Below are 27,753 nucleotides of genomic sequence, written 5' to 3'. Positions count from 1 at the left end.
ATGTTAGCCACCATGGGTAGAAAAGGATCATACTTTTTAGATGAATCCTTTTCAGATTAGACTAGTGGATCCATTAGGCAGTTCAGGTCTTATACCTTTGGCCGGGTATAAGATGCTCTGGCAGCGTGAGGTCGATCGCTGTATCATCACTATAGCTCTTATGTGATGGTTGTCGGTTAGAGAAACTCCCACAGCAGTTATTGTATTTTCATACGCAGAGATTATTGTATTTTTATATACATCAGTTCATTGTATTTCTATATATATTTCAGGCTTATTGTATCTTTGTATACACATAGAGTTTATAGCATGTTTTAAACAGTCTTTCTTTATATCGCACTTGTTTTAAATTGCCTTATATTTAAAGAAGTCAGTCAGGTTGAGTTGAGTTGAGCCAGGTAAGCTATTCAGGTTCTTCCAGATTTCCTTCTAGCCTTTGTTGCTTAGTTTTCTAGCTCGCATACTCGTACATTCCATGTACTGATGCCAGTTGGCCTGCATCGTTTGATGATGCAGATTCAGGTACCCCGGATCAGCATTCTGCACGTCGTTGATCCGGCTGAGCACTCCAGAGTCAGTGGTGAGCCTCCTTGCATTCCGGAGGACTCAATTATTTTGTGTTCTTAGTTTTTGTTTTATTAGGATGTTGCGGGGTCTGTCCCAACATCCATCTCAGTATTTTAGAGGCTTCATAGATAGACAGACAACCAGTCAATTAGTTTTGAGTCTCTCATCTATATGTATATATGTAAATATTCTATTTTGAGATTCGAGTTGCCTTTATGGCCATATTTTATAAGTTAAGTTGTTTTGTAATATTGCATTGCATTGAGTTATTCTGTTGGGTTAGGTTTCCGCTGAGTTAAGAAAGCTAGGCCAAGGGTTCGCTTGGGGCCAGAAATGGTCTCCGGGTGCCGATCCCGCCCAGGGTGTAGGCTCGGGGCGTGACATGATGGAAAAGAAATTTATGGGGAATCAGGATTCCAGCCCAAAGACTTCTCCGAGACAATGTTACCCCTGATAAGAAATGTCAGTGATGCATTTTGCAGCGCGGAGTCATTGGAGAATATAGATGTTAAAGGAAAAATTGTTTTGTGTGTATCTGATGGTAATACTTCTAGAATTGGTAAGGGACATTATGTGAAGAATGCTGGTGGTGCTGGAATGATACTCGTGAACGATGAAATGCACGGGTTCACAGTCTCTGCCGAACCACATGTTGTTCCAGAAGCACATGTGAGCTATACAGATGGACTAAAGATTAGATCGTACATGAATTCAACATCAAATCCTCTCTCCACATTTTTATTCAGAGGAACCATATTTGAAGATGATTTTGCTCGAGAAGTTGCGAGCTTTTCAGGCAGAGGACCAAACAGGGCAAGTCCTGGAATCTTGAAACAAGATATTGTTGCTCCAGGTGTTACAATATGTGATTTGTAAGAGTGTACATAGGCGGTGGAATATTTTTGTAAGGTGTATATATTTAGGAGATTATTACTCCATTATTTTCAATAGTTTTTCATGGTCATCAAGGTTTAGGGATTTGTATATAACTTTGGCTACAACCTATTTAATAAGAAATACAGAAAGCATTGTCACCTTTTGTACATTCTTTCATGGTATCAATATAATGGCTATAACCTAGAAATAAATTGGGCGACGATAAGAATAAGAATAAAGACGGAGGGGAGGCACTGGATCAGAAAGTAGAATCTGACTTCTGAATATTTCTTGCTTTCAGCAGATCCACATGATGAATATGTATAACTCCTGTGGTACTGAAGGGCGACAACTATTATGAATGGGCTAAATGTGGCGAGAAACACTTTTAGAGCCAAAAAGAAATTGAGTATTATTGGGTTTAAGTAAGGTGTGAATTGAGAATTAAGGCGAATCAAGTGGAGGAAAATGAAAAGTATTTCTCCCTCATTGGTAGAAGAAAGGAAAAGTTTTGTCCTTATATTAGGAAAAGCTTTAAAGGGTTAAGTAGAAGGTGCCCTCGGCTTCGGCAAATAATTTGATTGATAATTTTTTAGATAAAATTTATTTATCAATCTCATTAATTAATTTCCTTTTCTTAATATTAATTTGCTGAATTATTTATTAATTAATTAAAATTTTGAATTAATTAATTCATTTGAATTAATTAAATTCGCGTAACATAATTGACTAATTAATTCACTCAACAGAATTAATTCAAAATTCATGAACTGTTTTGGAAAGGACCTGTTCCTTTCGAATTGACATTTCTTTTCCCAAAAGACACCATGCATGTAGGGGTGTACATGATCGGGTTAGCTTGGGTTTTTCAAATATCAAACCAAACAATTTGTGTAAAATTTTTAAATTTATAAACCAAATCAAACTAATAAAATTCGGATTTTTTCGGATTTTTCAAATACCAAACCAAACCATCATGTCGAATTTTTATATTTATAAATCAAACCAAACTAATAAACCTCGGATTTTTTCAGATTTTTGGATTTTTTCGATAAAGTTTGCATACAAACATATAATTAACTTGTGCTCCAAATATTTCTTTAGTCCAACCAAAATACAATTATCTAAGGTGCTTCTTAAAAAAATAATACAAAATATGAGATGAGTACTGATGACACAAAAATATTTAATAAAAAATAATAATGAAATCATCATATTAAATAAATATTGCAAAGTCATAATGAAAAATGATCATAATTTAAAAGTACTAAATCATGCTAAAATAAGTTTAATAAGTATTAGTTACATTACTAAATATTTAAGGAAAATTAAAATTAGATTATGAATTTTAATTGTCTAAACCAATGTAAAACTAAAGAATAAATATTCAATATTATTGTCATTCTTAGTGTTGAATTGATTTTCTTTTTTGCATTAGTATTAATTTGATTTTGATTTAAGTTTTATTATAATTATCAACATCTATGAACTATAATGTTTATTGGACCATTCCGAATTCTAAGTTTTAAACTTGAAATAATTTATTAAAAGATAAAAACTATGAAATAATATAAGAAATATTTTAAAATTATATCAAAGTAAATATTTTTATGTATAAAATAAAATTTTAAAATTACATATATAATGTCGGGTTGGTTTGGTCTCGGGTTGGTTTTTTTTAGTTAAAACCAAACTAACCCAAATATAGTTGGGTTTTTTTTTCCAATACCAAACCAAGTCAAACCAAATCACTAGTCGAGTTTTTTTGCTCGATTTGACTCGATTTACGGTTTGGTTCGGTTTTCGATTCGATTTTGTACACCCCTACATGCATGTTCTAAGCAGGTGAATTTGCACCATTCATTGGTTATAATTAAATAGAGAGGTCTCGTTTCAGTTTTCTGCAACGAATTTCCTCCTTCTTTTACATACATTTTTTACAAACAAAGTAGAGTCTTTGTGTGATTTCTTTGATAACTTTTGAGTTCACTGAAGTTATGGAAGTGTGAGACATCACTACTTCTTTAATAGGTTTATCCGTTTTATCCTAGAAAGAAATAATCCACAACCTCAAATACAGTGAGGGAATTATATATATTCCATAAGAACACACAAGGAATTTTGTAGACTCGATTATTTTCTTTCTTCTCATCTTAACAGTATTTCTGGTTTACCATTCTAAGTACAGGGATAAAGAGTTTAACAAATTTAAATTTATTTATATTTCTACTTCATCTTATATTCTGTTAGGACTGGAGAATAAAATTGAAAGATTTTCTACTCCACTGATTAACTTGGTTAAAGAAATAAAATCTGCATCAAGTTAATTAAGTTCTGTTTCTCGCGATGCGAAGTATTTGGTAATTCTGTTGTTTAATATTGATTTTGTATTTTCAAACAGAATGGGAGAACCGAATGTTTTTAGTTATGGAGCAAATTGTTACGGTCCGAATCTACACCCTAGACGTGACCAACGCTCGAAAATCATTGTTGATCTCCAAGAGAACCCTCATTTTGGTTGACTACAAGTGAAAGACTAACTCAATCATTCACAAGCATCAAACTAAAAGAAATGCTTAATCAATAGTTTATTGAATCTCAAAACTCTCCGAGTATACTGAGTAAGAAATATAAGTTTTAAGTAAAACATTTGAAATTGAAAGAACTCTCCAAAACTATCTATTTATGAAGTTTCTACTGTATAAAGATGAGTGTCGGGACATGACCCAAGACACATCCAAAAAGCTACTACTAACAACTCATAAAAATTGAAGTCCTTCGAAAGCAAGGAGGCCTCACTCAAAAGCTGACGGACGGATGAAGTGATCTCAAGGAAATTCCTGTTGAAGATCCTAAGTACCTAAATCTGCATCATAAAAAATGCAGGTCGAATGACATCAGTACATTGAATGTACGAATATGTAATATAGCCGAAGTGAAATAACTGAATGAAAGGACTACAATAGACATAAATATATATTCAACTGAATGTAAGGAAATAAAGGAGTGAAAATATTTTAACTTTACAAAATACTTACTCATCCCTAAACTCAACATATTAAGTGATGTGATAAAAATACACTTTTAACTCTATTTGTGAGATTTTCTAACTGACAAGAATCACTATGAGCAATGTGATGATATAACATCTCGTCCACACTGCTAGAACTGTCATATACCTTATCGAAATATAGAACATCTCAACTAAATGGATCCACTAAAATATCACAAGTCGTATTTAACATGATTATTTCTTCCCCACCCTTCAATACATCTCTGATTTCACCCATCATAACACCCCCTACCCCACCTTCAACTCCTATAGTGTTTTCCTATGTTATACACAAACGATTTTTTAGATAATACGTACAAAATATTTAAAAAGTGATTTTAAAAATCCTTCATATCAAATAATACACCCTCGAAATTGAAAATTCTTTTGGAGAAGTAGGAAAAAATAGGTCTAACGAGGATGACATGAGAAGAAGAGAGCAAACTATAGCCAAGAACAACTTGCCGGAATTAGAAAATCCTTGCAATTTATGGTCCGGCAAGTCATCCTTGGCTGCAACTTCACTCTCTACGTCTTCATGCAAACCTCATAGACTAAATATTTTAGACTTGTCTATCAAATGATGTTGGCAGGGTGAGTATATATAGGCTAGGAACTCAAGTGATTGCTATATACATTAAGTTAGTAGGTCCACATCAGCAAAAATAAAGGGATTTCTTTTGAAAAACAAAATAATTAAGGGGTTTTCATGGCAATGAAATGAGCGGAAATCATGGGAGATAAGGATTAAATGTCACTAAAAATAGAAAATATTAGTAATTTTTTCTTATCTATTAAAGTTTTGGTAGGTAATATAAATATTAAATCTTGAACCTTTTAAAATTTTCTGTCTTTTCCCCTAGGTGGAGCCATGAAGGTAATTATTGAGAAAACGATTCAATTGAATTTCCTTCGTTGAAATTTATATTGTGCTAACAAAATAAAATAATTCATTGATTTATTTTAAGCTTTTGAATTCACTTAACATATCGTTAAACGGTTAAAGGGAAGTTCAAAGTTATTTTAGGTTTGTAAGTCCTTGTCCATTATGTATGTATGATTCAGTAAAAAAAAGTCTCACGTACATGTTATTGTTTAAAAGTTACTGCACAATGTTTAATAAAAATCTATGTTCAACTTTTATTATTTTTTTACCTATCTAGAAAAAGTTAATCTTGTACTCTTAATGAAATGTTACTGTTTCTTAAAAAAAAAATTGATATTTCCACTTAGAAATCGACAGGACAGTAATAATTAATTAAGAAAATAATAGTCAACGAGTCCACTTTTATTTAGCTAGGAATAATAGTCTGAAAATGCTCTGTGTCTGAGGTAACATGCCCAAAAAAAGAAATTGCTTACTATATGCATCCAAAACCCTCCAATTATGTGCTCATAGGATGCAATTATTGGAATTCAAAACCTTCCAATTATGGATTGATTAGTAGTGCGACTTGTTCTTCTTAGTGTGTGTGGAGGGTCCCAATTAGTGATGGAGAAAAGAACGGCCATTGGTGAAAGGAATGTTTGAATTTGATAAAGTGGAAAAAATAGAATCAAATCTTTGAGGAAAGAGAGAGAGGAGAGTGTTTTTTTTTTTTTTTTGTTCCATTTTTTAATGTAATATTTTTAAATAAAATGGCATGCTATTAGTATTTTGATTTGTCAAAGTCAGTAAATCTTTACTCCCTCTATTTCATATTAATTGAATTTTTGGAATTTTGTTTTTGTTCAAAGCTTAACGCCTTGTTTGGATGGTTGTTACTCGTTGTAGTATATTGTATTGTTAGTTTAAATTCAATGTTTGTTTTATTGTTACTTTAGTTATATTGTATCGTATCGTTTAAATCTATCGTTACATAACGATGAAAAAACTCATTTTATGTAATAATCGATTTGGTGTGATCGCATCGTTACCTTAATATTTTCTTCTCATTTTTTCTTTATTTATTATTTAATAATTATATTTCATATTTTACCCTACATTTTCATTGTAGCTCTACTCCGTACCCTACTTTTCTTGTAGGTTTTGTTAGCTTCACGATATTTTGCAAATGACAAGTTTACTCCGTTGCAGGAAATCAAGAACTGTGTATCTGTTAAGACACACAAAATCAGGAAGATTGATTTATCAGTATCAATCCAGCATACACATGAAGAGAGAGTTGATTCACCTACATCAATCAAATATCAATTAAAAAGGAAAGAAGATCAAGCAACAATCAAGCAAATCAATTATCAAAGAATAGAGATCTTCTATGGAAGGAAGGAAATCACAAGAGATATCAACTATCAATTCATTTGGAAGAGACTACGCTGAAAAGGAAGAAAAATATGCTCAAGGCAGAAGAAGAAATCAACGGGATCAAGAAAAGGCAAATTGTAACACGAACATATCTGATAAATGGACGTGTGCAACTCAATCAAGGAAACGCTACAAATCCTTGATTGGAGGAAACTCCCTTGGGTTTTCCTATTAGAGTTAGACGGTCACCTCCCGACGTCGTATATAAAATTTGATACAATGCGTAGATGAGCATAGATGATTAGGAATATTAAAAAGTAGTTACTATTGTTCATTAGTCACAAAAATAGTTATCACTGTTCATTGTTTGTTAGAGCTGTTATTTCATTAGATTGTAGCTTTAGCTTTCAATTCAACTCTATAAATAGAGATGTAATACAATTGTTAAGGCATTGAATGATGTATGATAATTCTTCTCCTCTCTTTTACTCTGTTCTTCTTAGCTTCTATCTCGAAATTGCCCTGATATAGCTATCTTCTTCTTCGAGGTTCAGCCTCCTAGTTGATATTATCCTTTCGATTACTGTTAATTGGATTAATTGGTATCAGAGGTGTTGGTCCTCGGCTAAGAAATCATGTTTGCTAGGGAAAAAAATCAAGACAAATCTTCAGAGGAAATGGAGGGAAAATTGTCTCAGATACAGGAACAATTGCAGAAGTTGATGGAAGGTATGGTGAATATCAATGATAGAAATGTACAGACAGATAAGGAATTAATGAAGTTGAAGCAAGCCCTAGGAAATGCGAAATAGAAGGGAAAGGAGATGGATCAGAATAGAGTTGAATCATTTGTGGGTGGAGACAGAGAACAGGGGTTTTGCAATGCAACTGGGAATTTCCAAAATTCTAATGGTAAATTTCTTACCCGATGTTCTAAACTTGAGTTTCCTAGATTTTTGAGGTCGGATTTGAGGGCATGGTTATATAAAGTGGATCAGTTTTTTGCCTTGGATGAAGTTCCATATGATCAGAGGGTAAGAGTAGCTTCTATCCATTTGGATGGTGAAGCTATTGCTTGGCATAGATCATACTTGAAGTCTAGGAACTCAGTTATAGACCCTTCTTGGTCTGAGTATGTGTTGGCTGTTAATGAAAGATTTGGGGAAGAATTTGAAGATTCCATGGAAGCACTTAAAAATTTACAACAAACTAAGAATGTTAGAACATATCAGGCTGAGTTTGATAGGTTATTGAATGGGGTTAATTTGTCAAACGAAATTACTATCAGTTCTTTTCTGGGAGGGTTAAAAACTGAGCTCAACAAGGCTGTTAGAATGCAAGAACCCAAAACCTTAATGCAAGCCTACAAGTTAGCTAAGTTGCAGGAAGAGGTTTTTTATGCTCAGGCTAAGTCTTGGGGAATTAGAAATAGCAGGAATCAGAATGGTCTTCTCCTTACTCCATCTAGGTTTCAGGGTGTACAAAAACCTACTTTCTCTAGCACAACTGTCAAGAAACCTTATGAACCTAATGCTAACAGGTTCAGTAATGGTAATACTGGTAGAAGATTATTGACTGCTGCTGAGATGGATGAGAAAAGGGCTAAAAGACTGTGCTTCTTGTGTGATGAGAAGTATATGCCTGGGCATGTTTGTAAATCCAAGAAACAGTTATATTTGGTTGAAGTTCTGGAGGATGGGGAGGTAATCATGGAGGAAGAAGTGTTAGAAGTGGATGAGTGCATAACAATTTCCTTATAAACATTTACTGGAAGTACATGGTATCAAACAATTAGAGTAACTGGATACCATGAAAAACAACCCTTACAGGTGCATATTGATACAGGTAGTACTCATAATTTCATTGATGAGTCAATGACAAGGAAGTTCGGTTGTAAAGCTTTGCCTATACATAAGCAATCAGTTAGTGTGGCTGATGGTAAGAAGGTTCAAACTGTTGCAGTGTGTAAAAATCTGAAGTGGTTACTGTAGGGTACAACTTTTTCTTCTGATTTCCTACTACTACCATTAGGGAATGTTGACATAGTGTTGGGTGTGCAGTGGTTAAACACTTTGGGTAGGATTTTGTTTGATTTCAGAAATAGAACTATTGAGTTTGTGCATCTGGGGAGGAAACATGTTTTAAGGAGAGCCAGTAGCCAGATCAAGACCACCAAGGCCCAATCCTTAAACAAAAAGAGTGTTGATTTAGTTCAGGTCTTTATGCTAACCTTGGTGACAGATGCAACCTCTAATGTGCAATGCAATAATATACAAGTAACTCAAGGTACTGATATTCATCCTACATTAATTGTTTTAATGGAACAGTACAAGTGCCTCTTTGATATGCCTAGTAGATTGCCCCTTCATAGAGGCATCTTTGATCACAAAATACCACTCATTGACTCAGTTACTCCTGTTAACAAAAGGCCTTATAGATATCCTGGAATGAAGAAAGATAGTATTGAGAAGCTAGTACAGGAAATGTTAGATCTAGGTGTGATACAACCTAGTTCTAGTCCTTATGCCTCACCTGTAGTCCTTGTTGGGAAGAAAGATGGGAGTTGGAGGCTTTGTGTAGACTATAGAAATCTTAACAAACTGACAGTAAAGGACACGTTTCCTATTCCTATCATTGAGGATTTGTTAGATGAACTAGGAAGAGCTGAAGTGTTTTCTAAGATTGATCTTAGAGCTGGTTACCACCAATTAAGGATGAAAGAAACAGATATCTATAAGACAACTTTTAAAACTCATGAAGGTTATTATGAATTTCTGGTTATGCCATTTGGTCTTACAAATGCACCTTCTTCATTTCAGAGTCTTATGAATGTTGTATTTAAACCACTTCTCAGGAGGTCAGTACTGATTTTTTTTAATGATATATTGGTGTACAACAAGGATATCTCAACCCATGTGAACCGTTTACAAGTTGTGTTTGATTTGATGAAGCAACATCAGCTATTTGCCAAAGGTTCTAAGTGTGCTTTTGGGGTACCTGAGGTAGAGTACCTAGGTCATTTCATCAGTGCTAAAGGGGTAGCCACTGATCCTAAGAAGATTTCTGCAGTACAGGCTTGGTCTGTCCCTACAAATATCAAACAACTGAGAGGGTTTCTTGGTTTAACAGAATATTATATGAGGTTCATTCTGAATTTTGGATCCATTGCTAAACCTCTCACTGAATTATTAAAGATGGATAAGTTTGTGTGGAATGAGGGTGCTACTACAACTTTTCATGTTCTCAAAAATGCATTAGTGACTACACCTGTCTTAGCATTACCAGACTATGATAAACCATTCATAATTGAGATTGATACAAGTGGTTCAGGAATTGGTGTTGTCTTGATGCAGCAAGGGCATCCAATTGCCTATATCAGTAAGTCATTGGCACCTAGACATCAGGCTATGTTTGTGTATGATAGAGAGCTATTAGCCATCATATTTATAGTTACTAAGTGGTCTCATTACCTATTAGGAAAACATTTCATTGTGAGAACTGATCAAAAGACACTTAAACATCTCCTGGAACAAAGTATTCATATTGATTTTCAAGTTGCTGGTATTTCTAAATTGATGGCCTTTGATTTTACTATTGAGTTCAAGAAAGGGACTGACAATAAGGCTGCTGATGCATTGTCAAGAAATCAAAGTGCTGAGTTGTTGGCTGTTTCACTCTTGACTCGTAATAATACACTTTTGGAGAGAATTAGCCTAACATGGACATCTGATGCTGAGTTGCAAGCTGTTATTCTTAAGTTACAGGCAAAGCCTTATAAATTCTATACCTGGATTGGTTCTCAACTAAGGTGGAAAGGCAGACTAGTAGTAGGGTTTGATTTGCAGTTAAGACAATCCATTATTCAGTTGTGGCATTCAACACCACAAGGTGGTCATGTAGGTATGGATGCAACTATTAAGAGGCTACAATCCCTCTTCTACCGGAAGTCATTGGCAGCTGACATTAGGAATTTTATTCAGAAATGTGATATTTGTCAAAGGCATAACTATGATACATCAGCTTACCCTGGACTGTTTCAACCATTACCTGTTCCTGATGGTGTATGGGTTGATATCAGTCTAGATTTCATTGAAGGTCTTCCTAAGTCCAAAGGGAAGGATGTCATTTTAGTAGTGGTGGACAGATTCAGTAAGTCTGGTCACTTCATTGCTATTGCACATCCTTATACTGCTGAATCTGTAGCTCAGTGTTTTTTGGACAATGTTTTCAGATTGCATGGTATGCCAACTTCTATAATAAGTGACAGGGATCCCAATTTCTTAAGTTTTTCTTGGCANGTTAAGACAATCCATTATTCAGTTGTGGCATTCAACACCACAAGGTGGTCATGTAGGTATGGATGCAACTATTAAGAGGCTACAATCCCTCTTCTACCGGAAGTCATTGGCAGCTGACATTAGGAATTTTATTCAGAAATGTGATATTTGTCAAAGGCATAAGTATGATACATCAGCTTACCCTGGACTGCTTCAACCATTACCTGCTCCTGATGGTGTATGAGTTTATATCAGTCTAGATTTCATTGAAGGTCTTCCTAAGTCCAAAGGGAAGGATGTCATTTTAGTAGTGGTGGACAGATTCAGTAAGTCTGGTCACTTCATTGCTATTGCACATCCTTATACTGTTGAATCTGTAGCTCAGTGTTTTTTGGACAATGTTTTCAGATTGCATGGTATGCCAGCTTCTATAGTAAGTGACAGGGATCCCATTTTCTTAAGTTCTTTTTGGCAAGAGTTATTTACATTACAGGGGGTCTTACTACATAAATCGACAACATACTATCCTCAAACTGATGGTCAAACAAAGGTTCTTAACAGAACCTTGGAGACATATTTGAGATGTTTTTGCTCTGTAGTCCTCATACTTGGGCTACGCAACTACCACTTGTTGAATGGTGGTACAACACTACATACCACTCTACTTTGAAATGTATACCTTTTGAAGTTTTGTATGGTCAAAAATTACCAATACACTTGCCTTACTTAGCTGGTAAGTCTTCTAATGACATGGTTGATAGATCCCTCGAGGCTAGAGAGGTTGTGATAGCCCTGCTCAAGTTCCATTTAACTAGAGCACAACAAAGCATGAGAGATAAAGCTAACAAACACAGGTCTGGTAGGCAATTTATGGAAGGAGATTTGGTTTACTTGAAGTTGCAACCTTACATACAGATTTTAGTTGCTTCTAGGCCTTTCAACAAGCTTGCTGCAAAGTATTTTGGTCCTTACTTGGTACTTTCTAGAGTTGGTGCAGTAGGTTACAAGTTGCTTTTACCTGTTGATGTCCTTATTCATCCTGTGTTTCATTTTCTCAACTTAAAAAGTGTTATGAGGTGCCTACAATCATTAATCATCCCCCTATTTTACATCTTTCAAGTCCTTATTGTCCCAGTCTTGAGTCGATATTGGAGAGACGGATGGTCAAAAAGGGTAAGAAGGTTGTGTGTCAAGTCTTGGTTCAATGGTCTGGTTTGGATGCTTCTCAGGCTACTTGGGAGTTCCTGTATGAGCTGCAACACAGGTTTCCTGCATTTCACCCTTGAGGACAAGGGTGGTTTCCATTGGGGGGTATTGATACAATGCGTAGATGAGTGTAGATGATTAGGAATATTAAAAAGTAGTTACTACTGTTCATTAGTCACAAAAACAATTATCACTGTTCATTGTTTGTTAGAGTTTGTTAGAGCAGTTATTTCATTAGATTGTAGCTTTAGCTTTCAATTCAACTCTATAAATAGAGATGTAATACAATTGTTAAGGCATTGAATGATATATGATAATTCTTCTCTTCTCTCTTTTACTCTGTTCTTCTTAGCTTCTATCTCGGAATTTGCCCTGATATAGCTATCTTCTTCTTCGAGGTTCAGCCTCCTAGTTGATATTATCCTTTCGATTACTGTTAATTGGATCAAAATTAGTCCTGCTTCTCTAGTTTTAGTTACGCAATTCACTTGAACTTGTATTGTTGTCTTCTTTCATCTTTCATAAAACTTTGTATTCATTTGAGTGTACAATTGAAAATTAAAGAGAAAGAAAGAATTTGAGTGTAAGTTATACTGGTAGAGGCTGTGTCAAGATAGTAACTCTGATTTGCACATCAGACAAGATTTTAGGTTAACATCCTTATCCAACCAAAAGTTCTCACCAAGCTGTAAAGAAAACCCTTGAAACTCAAGGGGACCGGACTAGGAACCACATCGGTACTCCGAACCATGATAAAAACATTGTGTCTTCTTTTATATTTTGCTTCTTTAATTATCTATACTCTGTGAAACTAGCCTTGAAGAAAGAGTCGACTATGATATTTTAATTCACCCCCTCCTAACTTTCAATTGCTATCAGAGCAAGTATCACTAAGTGAAGTGTTTAACCACACGTGAGCAAAGATTTATGGTAAACTATCAAGTTTCTGATACTCTCCTTCAAGATGGACATTCTTTAAACCGGTCTCCTTACTTCAATGGTCAACATTACTCTAACTAGAAAGACAAGTTCATAATCTTCGTAACATCAAATGACTTCCAAGCATGGGTTGCTATCAAGAAGGGACCAAAATCAATTCCTGATCTCACTGGAAAAGAATCTGCCTCCAAGCAAATTGACCTGGAATTCTTAGATATCATGAAAGAGCAACAAGAGGTAATTCAAACTAATGTTAGAGTTATAAGTTTGTTTTAATATGCAGTTAGCGGAGCATAATACGATAAAATCTCCACTTGTGAAACTGCAAAAGAAATGTGGGATAAATTTGAAGTAACTTATGATGGAACCAACAAAGTGTAAGAAGCATGAATCAGTTCACTAATAAATGATATGAACTATTCAAAATGGCAGATTATGAGAATATAGAAAACATGTTCTCAAGATTTAACAAAAATTGTTTTCGACTCAAATCTCTGAGAATGATATATATAAATGGACTACAAATGAGTCAAGGTCTTCTGAATGGCTTGGTCAATGATCTTGGGCAAAACCTTCTCAACCCGCATAGCTCTAACATTTGTTGACCGAGCAAGGGTTCCCATTTGATAGATCAATGTTTGGGTCAAGGTGGGACGGGTAATAGGAAAGGAGGGATACCTCACAGTAGAAGCAACAATAATAGTCTTAGAAACTGTAAAAGCAGTAGTGTAGGGATACTTGTCTGCTCCACAGAAATAGCTAGTGTGTTGGTCTCAGATGCCAAGGTCGCAAGGTCGACCACAGGGGTAGAGTTTGGTGGTGGTGGCTTTCTCCGAGCCACATCATCTCACACACTCTGCCTCGATCCTCTGAATGTCACTGGATGTGGCCGATGTGACTGTCACATTTGTAAAAGCCCGAAAAGGGACTCCTTCCCTCTCACATAACTACGTGATCAAATTTGGAAATGGGAGCGATGTCTGCTTCTACCTCGCCCTCGTCATCATCTCGTCAGCAATAATGGCACCAACATGTATGTGCTTTCGACCGATGATGGTACCTACCAATATTGTCTTGTCGTGGCAAAAGATGGACTCATTCTGGGACGACATCAAGTTGTTGCTGATGAATCCTAACCAATATCTAGCCACAACATTCAAATATTTCTTCTCGATCTTGGCACCATCAGTCATCCAGGAGGGGGAAGAGTCAGAGATCAAGGGTGTCAACCAACCCTTCAGAGAATCTAAATCGTGGCGCATTCATAGTGAATATAAATTGGATTCGAATGTCGGCATCTTCAATGCGATATTAATGGCTCCTGCATCACACTTAACCTTCTTTCCTCTTACTTCCACTTCTTCGAGTGGTTTCCAAACTGTGCCCTTTCGCTTCTTGGGAAGGGCTTGAGCATATGTTGTATAAAACTCCCTCACCCAGGAAGGGATGTAAGGATTCCTGGGTTTGGTGAATCCTTTGAACTTGTGGAACTGTATCGTATTCCAGATGGATGGGTAGTCATCCACAACTCCATCTATGGAGAGTCGTCTCTCCTCAAGTATTGTCCGTTCACCTGCAGCTTTGAGCCTATTCAGGGCTCTTGGAGCTATAACCATTAGGACTCTGAAAACTGATGCATGTGTGGGTAAAGGTTGCACCAACTTGGAACAAATCTTTGTCCTCTTTCTAACAACCCCTTGTCTAGGTTGTACCTTCCTCTTCTTCTTATTCTTCCTCATCCTCCTCCTCCTCTCATCATCATCCTCCTCTTCCTCCATGAATTAAGTAAATCCATGACATCATCTTCTTCTTATAATTATGCGAGTAATTCATTGTACAGTTCTCAAGGGAAGTATGATGTCTTTCTATGTTTTAAAATTGAAGATACTTGGAGAACATTTATAGGTTATTTGTACCAACAATTGAAACACAAGGGAATATTATCAACCTTTCAAGATGATATGCCGCTAGAGGATGGCATATCATCTTTATAGGTTATTTGTACCAACAATTGAAACACAAGGGAATATTATCAACCTTTCAAGATGATATGCCGCTAGAGGATGGCGATTCAACACCAGAAAAACTCTTGAAAACTATCAAAGAGTCTCAATTTGCCCTCGTCGTTTTCTCAAAGAGTTATGCTACACCAAGGTGGTACTTGGATGTACTAGTGAAGATCATGGAATCCAAGGATGAATACGTACAAACTGTCATACCATTATTCTATGATGTGGATCCATCAGAAGTTCAAAAGCAAATGGAGAGCTTTGCTGAAGCGTTTGACAAATACGAATCAAATTATAAGGATGATGTTGAGGGAATGCAGAAGGTGCAAAGATGGAGGACTGCCCTAACTGAAGCAGCCAAACTCAAAGGATATGACATCCGCCAATGGTGAGCATATATATGCAATAATTTATTATGTGTACTCTATACGTTAGAAATACTTAATTTATCATCGATCTTCTTTCTTATTTTTCTTTTTGTAGGACTCGATCAAACTGTATTCAGCATATTGTTGATCAAATTTCGTCCAAATTATGCAAGACTTAAATTCCACCATTTTTTAGTAGGAAATGTTATGAAAAAAAACATGAAATTGATGTTTAACACCTTCACTATGGACTTTAAGATAGTCACTGTCCTTGTATATATGTTTTCTGTTTTCTGTTTTCTGTTTTCTGTCAGTAGTGCTTGCACCAATGGTGAGAAATTTGTAGTATGAGTGGTTTGTGGATGAAAAAGTTTTCGTGGTCGGACTGATAGGATCCCCTTCCTTGTCTTTCAAAGCTGCAACTTCTTGTGGAGTTAGCATAGTAGCAAAGCCATTTAGGACATTGCGATAAGAGTAAACAATGTGTGACGATTCGTTTAGGTCCAAAAACGAATCGTGCCATTTATGCAAATCTTCAAAATTCAAGTCATGAGGTGACGACTTAAGATGTACAATGTAAATTTCTCTGTTATTATCATGGCTTGCAAAGAATGAAGAAAAATTAAAGTCTGGAAAGCATCACAGTTAGATTAGAAGTTTGGAAACAATACTTAGTCATGGATGCTAATGGTGCACCTACGTGAGAAGGAAAATAATTTGTTCACAAACTATAAAATAAGTAGGGAGAACATTTAGTTAGAAATATTTTCGTCAAAATTCAGAAAGTTCCATCCGAAACCATGCAGGCGTAAATGCCCCAGGGGGTGTTGGAAGGGGAGGGGCACTACTCGCTACAATTTGCTGAACTTTCACTCTTTAGTTACAACCGAAGAACATCAAGCAACGTGACAAGGAGCACCAAATTTCTGTGTTGTCCAGCAAAATATGTATACTTTGGTTGCAGGATTTGAGAGAGGAATCTTACTATGCACTCGGTGTGGCGGAGATTGGATCGCTTCTTGCTTGATCATTTCCTGAAATTGCTTTGTTCAGTTACCATTTCTGGTTCCTCTATGTGTAACTTCTCATTTGGTTTCGAAGCAGGCATAAAAGGATCCTGCATCCACAAGGCCAGTCAGAAATATTAGAGAGTTAAAGAGTCGCGACAACTTGCTAACATGTAAAGGAACATGTACTTGAGATAATAAACAGATATGTTTAGACCATATATGTACCTGGCAAGTCAGACTTCACATGGAAGTATGCCGATTACTGAATCCAACAAACTGATCATGCATTCAGTTCAAGCACTCATGATGATCATAGAGGTACCGGGTTGCCTATCCAACAATCCATGCTGCAAAGTTACATACTGTAGGCAAATAGTAATATCTTAAGTTAGTTGAATTGAGAATAACGAGTAATTCTATATCACTTCAAAGAAGATATAAGCTATTTCACCATGTCAAGAGATCTAAAGGAGTGACCCAAGCTTGAAAATCGAAAATTATTTAATAGAAAAGAAACTTTTCATCAAGCTAGCTTTTGTTCTTACTGAATGAAATCCAACTAAAAATTGCATTACGGCAATGCAGACTGACTTCATTTCATGTGAAAAGTAGTACCAGTAGCCAGCGCAAATCATTAAAGAGGTAAAGTCTAAAAACCTGAGCTTTCTTCTCATTAACCATGTTGTCTGGAATCTTAAACAGAATTTTTACAAGCCAGATTTTCCTGAGTTCAATGCCTATCTTTTCTCATAGTTTTTTCTCTTAATACATAAGTTCAATTCCACCTGATAAACATAGTAAGGTATAAAATATCTTCATCCTCACCTTTCTACACAAGATTCACATTTGGAACATAACCTTCTATGGTCATCTCCTCGTACAACAAGTCTAGTGCTTGTTGAATCCCATCTACGATTGGATGTGACGAATCACCAGCACGAAATTCAACAAGTTGAGAATCCATCTCAATCCAGCTACAGCCTGGAATTTTAGTCACACCTTTCTGTCGCATTAATTGTCTCATTCTTGCTGAATCATCCCACCTTCGGAGGTTTGCATATATCTTGGATGATATTATATAATTACCCGAATTTGACGGTTCCATCTCAAGGAGTAGCTGCATCACTCGTTCCCCGACATCAATATTTTTGAGCTTCTGACAGGCACCAAGCAATGCACCAAGTAAAATTTCATCTGGTTTTTGAGGCATCTTCTCAATGAAGTCCCATGCCTCATATACACGACCAGCACGAGATAAAAGGTCAACCATGCAAGAGTAATGCTCAACTTTTGGAACCAATCCAAATGATGAGTTCATTATATCAAAGATGTGCTTGCCTTGATCAACCAACCCTGCATGTACACATGCTGAGAGTACTCCAACAAACGTGACATCATCTGGGCGGGCATCACTACTCTCGAGTGACATGCGCTCAAATATGGATAATGCTTCTTGTGCTCTTCCATGAAAGGCAAGAGCAGAAATCATTGCATTCCAAGAGACTTCATTTTTTCTAGGCATGCTTTCAAAAATTTGATATGCATCGTCCAGCTTGCCGGATTTTGCATACATATCAATTAAGGCCGTAGCTACATATATGTCATGCCTTATTCCTCTTCTTGATGCATAGTCATCGATGCTTTTTCCGACATCCAGGGCTCCAATTGAAGCACATGCAGAGAGAACACTTACCAGTGTGATATTATTTGGGTTTACTCCTGCCTCCTTCATGGCATTGAACAAAGAGATTGTTTCATCGGACAACCCATTTTGTGCATACCTGTAATAAATATTATTCAGATCCGTGGAAGAGACTAATAAAGGAGAACAATAAATGTTTGTACTAGTAAAACAGAAAAACCTCAACAAGACAGGAAATAAATCACAGCAGGCTTCATATTTTTTATGCTTCAAAACACAGTTATTCTTTTGGTTGTCTAAATGCACATTCATTTGGAAAAACTATAGCGGATTGGAACCGCGAGAAACTAGCATATATCTCACATGGAATTTATTGAAAGAAGTACTGCAAGCCAGATTTGGATTTGGTCTACCCCTTGCTCAAATGAAAAAAGGATACAAACAACAAGGACAACTATACTTCAGTCCCAAGCAAGTTGCGGTTGGTTTTATTAATCCTCATTTTTTTTCTTAACACTGGTATTCAAGCTATCTTGTGTGCACCATGATTAATTCCATGGGGTATTTGCTACCACGCACCATCACAATACCGATAACTCTGTCCACCAAGACTTTGGCAGATGGGAGATCACCTAGTATGTTTGCCTTCGCTGAGCTTTGAACTTTAGGTCTCATGGTCCTCATTAAATCCTCACTTATCATGTTCTTCCATTTAAACTCATCTCAAGCCAATAAAATACAAAATAAAGAATAGAAGTTCTCTATATTTCTATTGACATAAAAATCTCAGATAGGGCTAAAATTCCTAGAAAGCATAAGATCTAAAGTAAATATACTAACATGATTAAAACATACTTCCAACATTATCGATATCACCTATATAGAGCCTTTTTCCCCCATTGTGACCAAATAATAAAATGATGATCTCAACTAAACAAAACCTGACCATTTAATGCAAATAGGATGCAAACCTCCTAGGATATTACACTGTTGAAGTAAGTGTTTTTACCCTGAAATCATTGCATTCCAAGTGATGGCATCTTTCTTCCTCATGCCATCAAAGATCCTTCTAGCAGAAACCAAATCTCCACACTTTCCATACATGTTAATCAGAGCTGAACCAATAAAAGAATTCATCTCCATTCTCTTCCCCACAACATACTCCTCCACCCACTTTCCCAAATTCACATCTCCCAAATCCCCGCATGCCACAAGAACACTCACAAGACTCCTCTCATCAGGTTCAAACCCCTCATTCCTCATTTCCATAAACAATTCCACTGCCTCTCTCGAACAACCCGTTTGAGCATACCCCGAAATCATCGAATTCCACGAAACCAAATCTCTCAGTGAAATTTCATCAAACACCTTCCTTGCAAAACCCATCTTTCCAAAACGTGAATACATAGTAATCAAAGAATGACCAACATGAAAATCCACAAACAACCCATTTTTCACCACCTCACAATGAGCTAATCTACCAAGTTTCATAGCTAAAAGATTCCCACAACACATAAACACAAAAGGGTAAGTGAAATTATCAGTTTTCAAACCCAAAGACTTCATTTTGTAATAAAATTCTAAAGAAAGATCAAATTTTTGCCATGTTGTAGTTAACCCTCTTATCATAATGTTAAATGCATACTCATTGGGGCTATGAATATGTGAAAAAAGAAGAGAAGCATAGTCAAAATTCTTGAGGTCTATTATTCTTGAAAGCAAAAAGTTGGCTTTGTCTATAGAGTAAATTAACATTTGGGTATGGATTTGTTGTACTTGTTTGATTGTAATGCATTGTTTCAAGAGGAATAAGAGTTGTTGAGTAATGGAAAAACATTCTTGTTGATTATTGAAAGCTTGCTTTGTTGCTTCAATGGTGAAAAAGCGGGAGATTTTATATTGTTGGGGTTTAGCTCTAAGAAACATTGTTTGTCTATCTAAGAAGTGAGAAGTAGATGTTACAAGTACAAAATTTTGGGTCGATATTTGGGCTTTCAAATTTACTATGGAAATTAGGTCTTACTTTGTTATGATTTGGTTCTAGACCATAAACTTTACTTACCATTTATTTAGTTCGAACTTATATAAAATTTACGCAACCTTTCTCTTCTTCTTTGTCCTCCCTCCTCCTCCATCTTCTTCCTCTTCTTGTTCTTTTTTTTTCTTTAAAATTTGACATACTGTAAAGTGTAAACATGAATTATGTATAAAAACATTTGAAATATTGAGAGAATTTCATATCTAAAATTTTTTATTGTTTAGAGGTGATTTTGAGTTGGTCGGAATTGAATAGTAACGTGTACATCGTATTCATGGTATACTTCATGTACAGTTAACTTATATTCAACTATTTGAGTATATCATAATGTGTAGTCAGTGTATGACTCATGTATAGGTAAACTATATTCAGCTTTTTGAGTGTATTTTAATGTATAGTTTCTATGACTTTTGGTTATTTTTTATGTAAATAAAAATATGGCTATATTTATTGTAATTATGGTATATATTTGAAACTATTTCACAACAAATTGGCACGGCAGGACAAACTAACCTTAAAAATGTCAAGAAAGAAATTCCTTGAACAGGTGGGAAAATGCTTTAAAAAAGTATTAAATTCACTATATATTATGGTCTGATACATACAAATAATAATGAACGAGACAACTTTATAGAAGGAAATTCAATTTTAGTCACGATCGACGACAACATATAGATAATGAAATTTTTGAACAAGTTCGTAAAAAAATTGAGAAATAAAATACGAAAAGGGGTAGCTATACCGAGTAGGGATTCAAATAAGACATTGTCCTTGGTTTTATTATCTATGAAGACTTTTAGGGGTCGTCTGGTAGAGTGTATAAGAATAATAATGTAAAATATAGTGTATTAGTAATGCTTGCATTAGTAACGCTTATATTAGTTATGATAAGATTTTTTTATACAATGTTTGATTTGGTATGCATTACATAGTTTTTTTAGAAAAAACATTTGTTTACAAAAATACCCTCAACAAATATAATGGAAAGGATGCAAAAAAAGTTTTTGAGGGCAATTGTGTTTTTAATAATATTAATGCATGCATTAGAACCCACTGCATTACTAATGCATATAAATAGATGGTATTAGTAATACACTCTTCAATACACAATAGAGTGTATTACTAATACAAGCATTAGTTATGCACGCATAGGTTAGAAAAGTGTACCAAACAAGGTACAAATAATACATCAAGCTAATGCAAGCATTATTTTCTCGAATACTCTCTACCAAATGACCCCTTAATGGTTGTTTCAAATTTTATGTAATTTTAAACCGTTAAAAAAGATAAAATTGTTCCACTCTAGCTAATTAATAGATAGTTGCTCTTTGATATTTTCAGTAAACAATCTCCTACGTGGTCTGTGTTCCAGGGAACAACTGGAGACCTCGATTCGTTTGTAATTTGCTGATGAGTGTTCCTGGATAGTTGAGGTTAGAAATGAGTTATCAGATTGAACATGTTTCCAGTACAAGCAACAAGGAGTACCACAGAGCATATATAAGGTGGGTCAAAAGACAGCGTTGGAGTTTTGTTATTAGGAAGATTCAATGAGAGATGAGGGATAGAATAAATGGGTTAAGTAGTTCCAAGATAGCCTTACATAGTCAATATCTAATTAATACAACAATTGTATAACTAGCTATAGGTTTTGGTTTTCTGTTTGAGGCCTAGGTGATTGCAACACCATCCATGAAGGTGGTTGTAATAGTACTAAGGTGCTCATTTCTCTTTTTAGAGTTGTAAACATTTCGATTGTCAATGGTAATATTCACAATTATTACAAAAAAAAAAAAAATACTATAAAAATCAACCAAGTTGATTATTTATTTTTATATAAAGAGTTGGTTTAGACCACTTTTTTTTACTTCAAAGTATATTTGAATTATTCCTAATGTATGAAATTTTCTTAACATCTACTTTGGGATACAAAATATTGAGATCATGGGATTATAAAAACACATATAAATATTATCTTAACCATCAATGTATATTTTTTTTATAAAAATATTAATCTAAATCTTGATGATGGAAGTTATCAAATATTTTAATAATAATTGATTGAAACTAGTCGATAATCAAATTAGTGATCAAGATACCTACAATATGGTCCCTACACCATGATCTATAACTTAGTCAAAATCAAGAAAATAGGATATTTGATCGAACACCTAATGCTACATGCTTATTTAGAGTAGATATCAAATAATTTAACATGAAAAAGTCATTTTCACCGTTCTTTTTTATCCATTTTCTCAAGTATTGATAACAATTTTCCCTCTCTCCACAAATATATTTAACTTCGATTCTATCCAACAAATACCTAACTATTTTTGAAAAATTCAAACTTGAATTCTTGAAGCAACTTGATCTTTCTTAATGTTTGATTTAACTTACAGATATCTATAAGATAACTACAAATAATATCGCTAAGAATATAATGCACTCCAAATCTCCAACAAAAGAGATATTAAGTGGCAATAGATTTTCTTTTTATTGCTGCAAAATATTTAGTGGCAATTGAGTTAATAACATTGCATTTAGAGTCTCAAAAACCTTTATCGACATTTATATAGAATACTGACGGTAAATATTCTGCTAAATATAATAATGTGACAATTATATTATTGTCGTTAAATAATTACTGCAGAATCCTTTATTTGTTACAGTGATGACATTAATTACGTAAAAGTTAAGACGTTCATGTTAGCTTTAACATGTTATAATACATTGATAATATCAAAATTCTTTATATTATCAATACATACAAGTTTAATACTTTAACCCTTTTTAGTATATATTACGATCAATTAACCATTGCGTGCAGGGTGACAATGCCTATATAATTTGTTTCAACTAATTGGCATGGTTGTCATTAATGACTAGCTATAAAACTTGTATATTTTACAATAACCATTAGGTATAGGACGTAACAAAACCTAAATAATTCATTTCAATTATATTTGACATTATTGTCTTTGACAAAAGTATAAACTTGCAATACAATACTACAAATAATAAATTACTATTGCACGTAAGGTGTGTTAGGTGAGGATTAAATGTCTTTATGTTTGGTTGATGACATTTTCTATAAGAAAAGGATTTCTTAAAAACACAAAATGTTGACTTTCTCGATTGAAAGAGGGGAAATAATTTTCATAAGTTTATTACACGCTAGAGGTGTCAAATGAGTGAATTGGGCTGACATAGGTGTCAAATGAGTGAGTTGGGCTGAATTTGGGTAAGGAGTTGAAGAAAAGAAACACAAACTTTTATACATGACATTTATATAACTATAAAAACATATTATTATTAGGGTATAGTGAAAGTTTAAAGTGATTTCAAACGTAACGAAAAAGGGTATTTTCAAGTAGAAATTTATGTGCAATTCTTTCATGAACATATTTAAAGTAAATGGTTCCCCACACACTACTAAAAAGTCACTAATTCTCTCATATTTAAAATTTTCACTAAAAAATATTCAGTAATTATTTTAATATATATTTTTGATTGATTCACGGAGAAACGAAAAACTAGTAGTGTTTTCATGCAAAAAAAAATAGAAAGCTTCTCATTATTTCAATGAAAATTTGTTTTCTGTCATTATTTTCCAAATAATAATACAAAAAAGATCATATTTCTTAACATAAATTTTTCATTGATTTGTGGGAGAAAAACTCTATTTCACATACATGGAACATAAGGAGTAACTTACATTCCCATAAAAAATATAAAATAACTACTAATATTTCAATTAGAAAGAAAGAGAGATATGGGGAAAAAAATTACAAGAACATAAAGACTATCATAAGGCTTCCAGTAAGTCTTTACTATGGTCAATTTATTTAAGGAATAATTAATTATCTGTCCATTTAATACTTTCGAGGTGAATGTGATGCAAGAAGGATAACCTATAATTTGATCAATTCAAAACTTTTTTTTTTGACATTTTCTTTACTTTGTGTGCTTAATGTTAATTTAAACACAAGTGTTGGTAAAAATATTATTTTTGTGTCACTATAAATAGACCCTCTTATAAAACTTATATTCCACAAATTAAAGCATCTCAAAAAGAGCTAAAGAAATGGCTCAACCTAAAGTTAACATAATAACTCTTTCTGCTATCCTACTTTGCTTTCTTCTCATGTTTGCTTCTGGTGAGAAATTTTTAAGTATTTTGTTTTGTTTTTTCTTGTTGCTTAATAGGATAAAGTATTGTAAATACATCATCTATATGTTAGATTCTATATATGGTATGTTTGGTAGGAAGAAAAATGTTTTTCATGGAAAATAATTTTTTGAAAAATGTTTTTTTAGGAAAATATAAGTGATCAGTATCCTACTTATTTTCTTGTGTTCGGTAGATAAGTAAAAAATATTATTTTTAAAGCATTCGTCTATAATTATTTAGACAAATATTATGAAAGGCGGGGTGAGGAGATAGGGTACAGTGTGGGATGGTGGGGCGTAAGATGAGGTGGTACTGTTTGGGGGTGGAAGACACAATCAATGTGAAATGTCATTAGTAGAACTCGTTTTCCTGTAGAAAATGTTATCCGAAATATTTGACCAATCAAACATGAAAAAATTGAATATACTAACACATTCTAAGTTGCATTTTTATGTTCACATATGATCTCTTAGCTTGGAATTTTAATGAAAACATCACTTACGGTGAAACTTGTTTCCCTCCAATTAAAAATATCATTTTCCAAAAAATATTTTCCTTCAAACCAAACCAAACACACCCTAATAGCATGTTGAATTATGGTGAAACGTATATATATGCATACGTTTTGAGGTGGAGGCTCTAGGTGGGGTTCGTGGGTTCAGATGAACCCACTAGCTTTTCCGTAAACCCTATATTTGTATTAGAACATTATATATATATATATATATATATATATATATTAACTTGTGAATCCCCTTATAGAATTGATTGACAACTCAGTGGTAAAAATTATTTTTTACACTAGTATTGTTGTGGATTTGAACTCCACTATTAACAAAAAAATCGCTTTTCCCTTTTAAAGAAAGCATATTTTGCAATATTTTTCTCTTCTGTCCTAAAATTTAGAACCTCAAAACTCACAATCTTGGCTCCACCTTTGTACATATTATTTACATGAATGATATATAACAAACACGAACATGTTAAACATGCACAACGTGCTAAACTTTAACTCAAGAAATACCCATTTTCTTTTGTCCTAAAATTTAGAACCCCAAAATTCCTAATCCTAACTTCGCCTCTGATATCAAATGATTAATGACTATCCAAATCTGTAGTTTTTCTAAAATAAAATAAAATAGAAGAACTGGTGTGAATCCATTCTATATTAAAGAATGTACGTAACAATTTTTTACACTGCCAGTATATATATAATTTAAATTGTATCAATATTTTTTATGCAGAGACACAAATAACAGAAGCAAAACACTGTGGGAAGCATAGCAAGAGTTGGAATGGGAAGTGTTTCCACAAGAAATGTAACCATTGGTGCATGGAAAAAGAAGATGCAAAATATGGCAGTTGCTCTCATGGAGATTGCTACTGCTACTACCATTGTTGAAAACAACAATCAAAACATATAAAGCCATTAATTTCACATGGCACTATCTATCTTATATTATGTAATACACATATAATTAAATAAATAATGCTGCTATTAATTAATTACTACATGGTTATTATATATATTATAGCAGCAGTGGTGCCATTATCTAAATGGTGATCACTTTTGATGTGTCTCTTTGTAATTTTGTGTGTGAGTGTGTTTGAAATATACTATTTGCAGTCATTTACCTTTGAAGTTTGAACCTTCTTTCTTTTTTTATACTTCCTCCATTTCAATTTATATGCGTTAGTTTGATTTGATATTGAGTTTAAGAAAGAAAAAAATATTTTTGATACTTATGATCTAAAATAAGTGATAGATGTTTGTGCTTATAAAACATTTTTAAGGGTAAAATGAGCATTTTAAAGTTGAATTGTTACTAAATTTATAAACTTGTCATTCTTTGTGAACTGACTAAAAAGGAAAGTGAATCATATAAATTGAGACAGAGGAATATTAATTAACAGAAAAAATTATAGTTTCATAACCACGCGTTATGACATGTTCTATATGCTTTTAAGTTTCAAAAGTCTTGATTTTTCTTTTTTAACTTTCTACGTATTCAAATTCTGTCACAGAAAATTATAATGAAGGAAATACTAAAAGGATTTTATTAATATTGAGGGAAAAATAAGTCTAGATACAACACACAAATTGGTAGATGAGTCAAAGCTTCTTATTCATGAATTAATAATCAACAAGCTTGATTCAAACCTAGCTAGTTCTTGAGCTTAGATTATGAAGATTACAATGAGTTTGGATGTTTGAAGTACTAGAATGAGTTAATTATGTATCATAATAATTATTTGGAGAGGACTCTATCGATTATTATGGTGCTATTAAGTCGATTCTAGATCACCCTAACTATTTTGATTCGATAAGAAAATCGTTGGGACTTAGTTGAAACTAAAACAATAAGGCATTATGCTTATGCTTAAATTGTAAGTGGTGTGTTTCACATATATATATGGTGAAGGAGGAGTACTTTATATATACATACACACATCTACTAATTTGTAATGACTATTCAGGTCATTTTTTATTATTGCCTTCTTTTCATCGTTTAGAGTGTCTTATAGTGATCCTAAGTCATAAGATGACTTGCTGGAATTAAATGACAGTTCGATCATATGGTCGTTCATTTGGATTCCGTGCACATTTATATGTTATGAGGCTATTGAAACTTGAACGATTGACTTGGATCAAAAGTTCAGGAAGAAGGTCCCATAATGCAATTCTGACGGTTTCGTCAGCTTCGAAATGTCCAGTTTGATCTACAAGAACCTTTGGTGTGGATTCCGAGACTTCCAGACTTATTCCAAGCCCCCTTTAGAAATTTTGTTTTGCAATTTTTAAATCTGATAACCGAATAGGAACACACTTGTGGAACAAGAGTCTACGATTATTCTACATTGTCACAAAACATAGTTAAAATTTAAGTTAAACGATAATTATTAGAGATCCAATTCACCCTCCACTCTTGTGTCTTTTCAAGCCCAACAATTTAATTTATCAATAGGTGCATAAAAGGAAAAGAATTAAAAGTCACATACCAAATATTATTTCATTACAACTTTTATTAATAGTGTAAATGTAAAAGCATATAGTATATAGTTTGAGGACATTGAAATCACTTAATTTTTATTTTAATGAGCTTCCATTTGGTCTTTTGATTTTCTCATGAGGCACAATAGAAACAGACACAATCAAGATCTTGACAAGTTCCACCTAGAGCCCCTTCTTGACTTTTGCATTGGTTGTTACAATGGCCACTGATGAAACACAAACCTTTCCATGTGCCACTGTACCTAAGGCAACCTGTTTGACCCTTCACAATTTGCATCTCTAAAAAGGAAACAAATCAAATATTGGATTAATTAAAGGGAGTTTATTTGTAGATTAGTAT

General features: G+C 34.0%; 2 protein-coding genes, 1 long non-coding RNA gene and 1 pseudogene across 4 annotated transcripts; 3 read left to right on the top strand and 1 right to left on the bottom strand.

Moving 5' to 3' along the window:
• The window catches only part of LOC125877581 (subtilisin-like protease 4), a 6,960-nt pseudogene extending 5,517 nt beyond the window's left edge, over positions 1-1,443 (top strand).
• Positions 1,444-15,252: 13,809 nt separating this feature from the next.
• LOC125877910 (TMV resistance protein N-like) lies at positions 15,253-15,739 on the top strand. The gene is made up of 2 exons (XM_049559203.1): positions 15,253-15,559; positions 15,655-15,739. The coding sequence occupies exons 1-2, from the start codon at positions 15,345-15,347 to the stop codon at positions 15,716-15,718; spliced, it is 279 nt and encodes a 92-aa protein (XP_049415160.1). The 5' UTR covers positions 15,253-15,344; the 3' UTR covers positions 15,719-15,739.
• A 563-nt stretch (positions 15,740-16,302) lies between these two features.
• On the bottom strand, positions 16,303-20,171 carry LOC125877884 (pentatricopeptide repeat-containing protein At2g34400). 2 transcript variants are annotated; one of them, XR_007447641.1, is made up of 4 exons: positions 19,201-20,170; positions 17,375-18,330; positions 16,775-16,911; positions 16,303-16,656 (listed from the first exon to the last, which is right to left on the bottom strand). XR_007447641.1 is itself a non-coding variant. In XM_049559173.1 (2 exons), the coding sequence occupies exons 1-2, from the start codon at positions 20,115-20,117 to the stop codon at positions 17,379-17,381; spliced, it is 1,869 nt and encodes a 622-aa protein (XP_049415130.1). In that variant the 5' UTR covers positions 20,118-20,171; the 3' UTR covers positions 17,268-17,378. The 2 variants fall into 2 exon arrangements, 1 of the variants encoding a protein (XP_049415130.1); XM_049559173.1 differs by lacking the exons at positions 16,303-16,656; positions 16,775-16,911 and having other exon boundaries at positions 17,268-18,330; positions 19,201-20,171.
• Positions 20,172-24,206: 4,035 nt separating this feature from the next.
• On the top strand, positions 24,207-26,042 carry LOC125877928 (uncharacterized). Its single transcript, XR_007447644.1, has 2 exons — positions 24,207-24,386; positions 25,645-26,042. It is a non-coding gene; the product is annotated as an uncharacterized LOC125877928 (long non-coding RNA).
• The last annotated feature ends 1,711 nt before the right edge of the window (positions 26,043-27,753 follow it).

The sequence above is a fragment of the Solanum stenotomum genome, chromosome 9, assembly GCF_019186545.1.
Source record: "Solanum stenotomum isolate F172 chromosome 9, ASM1918654v1, whole genome shotgun sequence".
Classification (NCBI taxonomy): Eukaryota; Viridiplantae; Streptophyta; class Magnoliopsida; order Solanales; family Solanaceae; genus Solanum; species Solanum stenotomum.
This window is presented reverse-complemented; position numbering and strand designations above follow the sequence as displayed.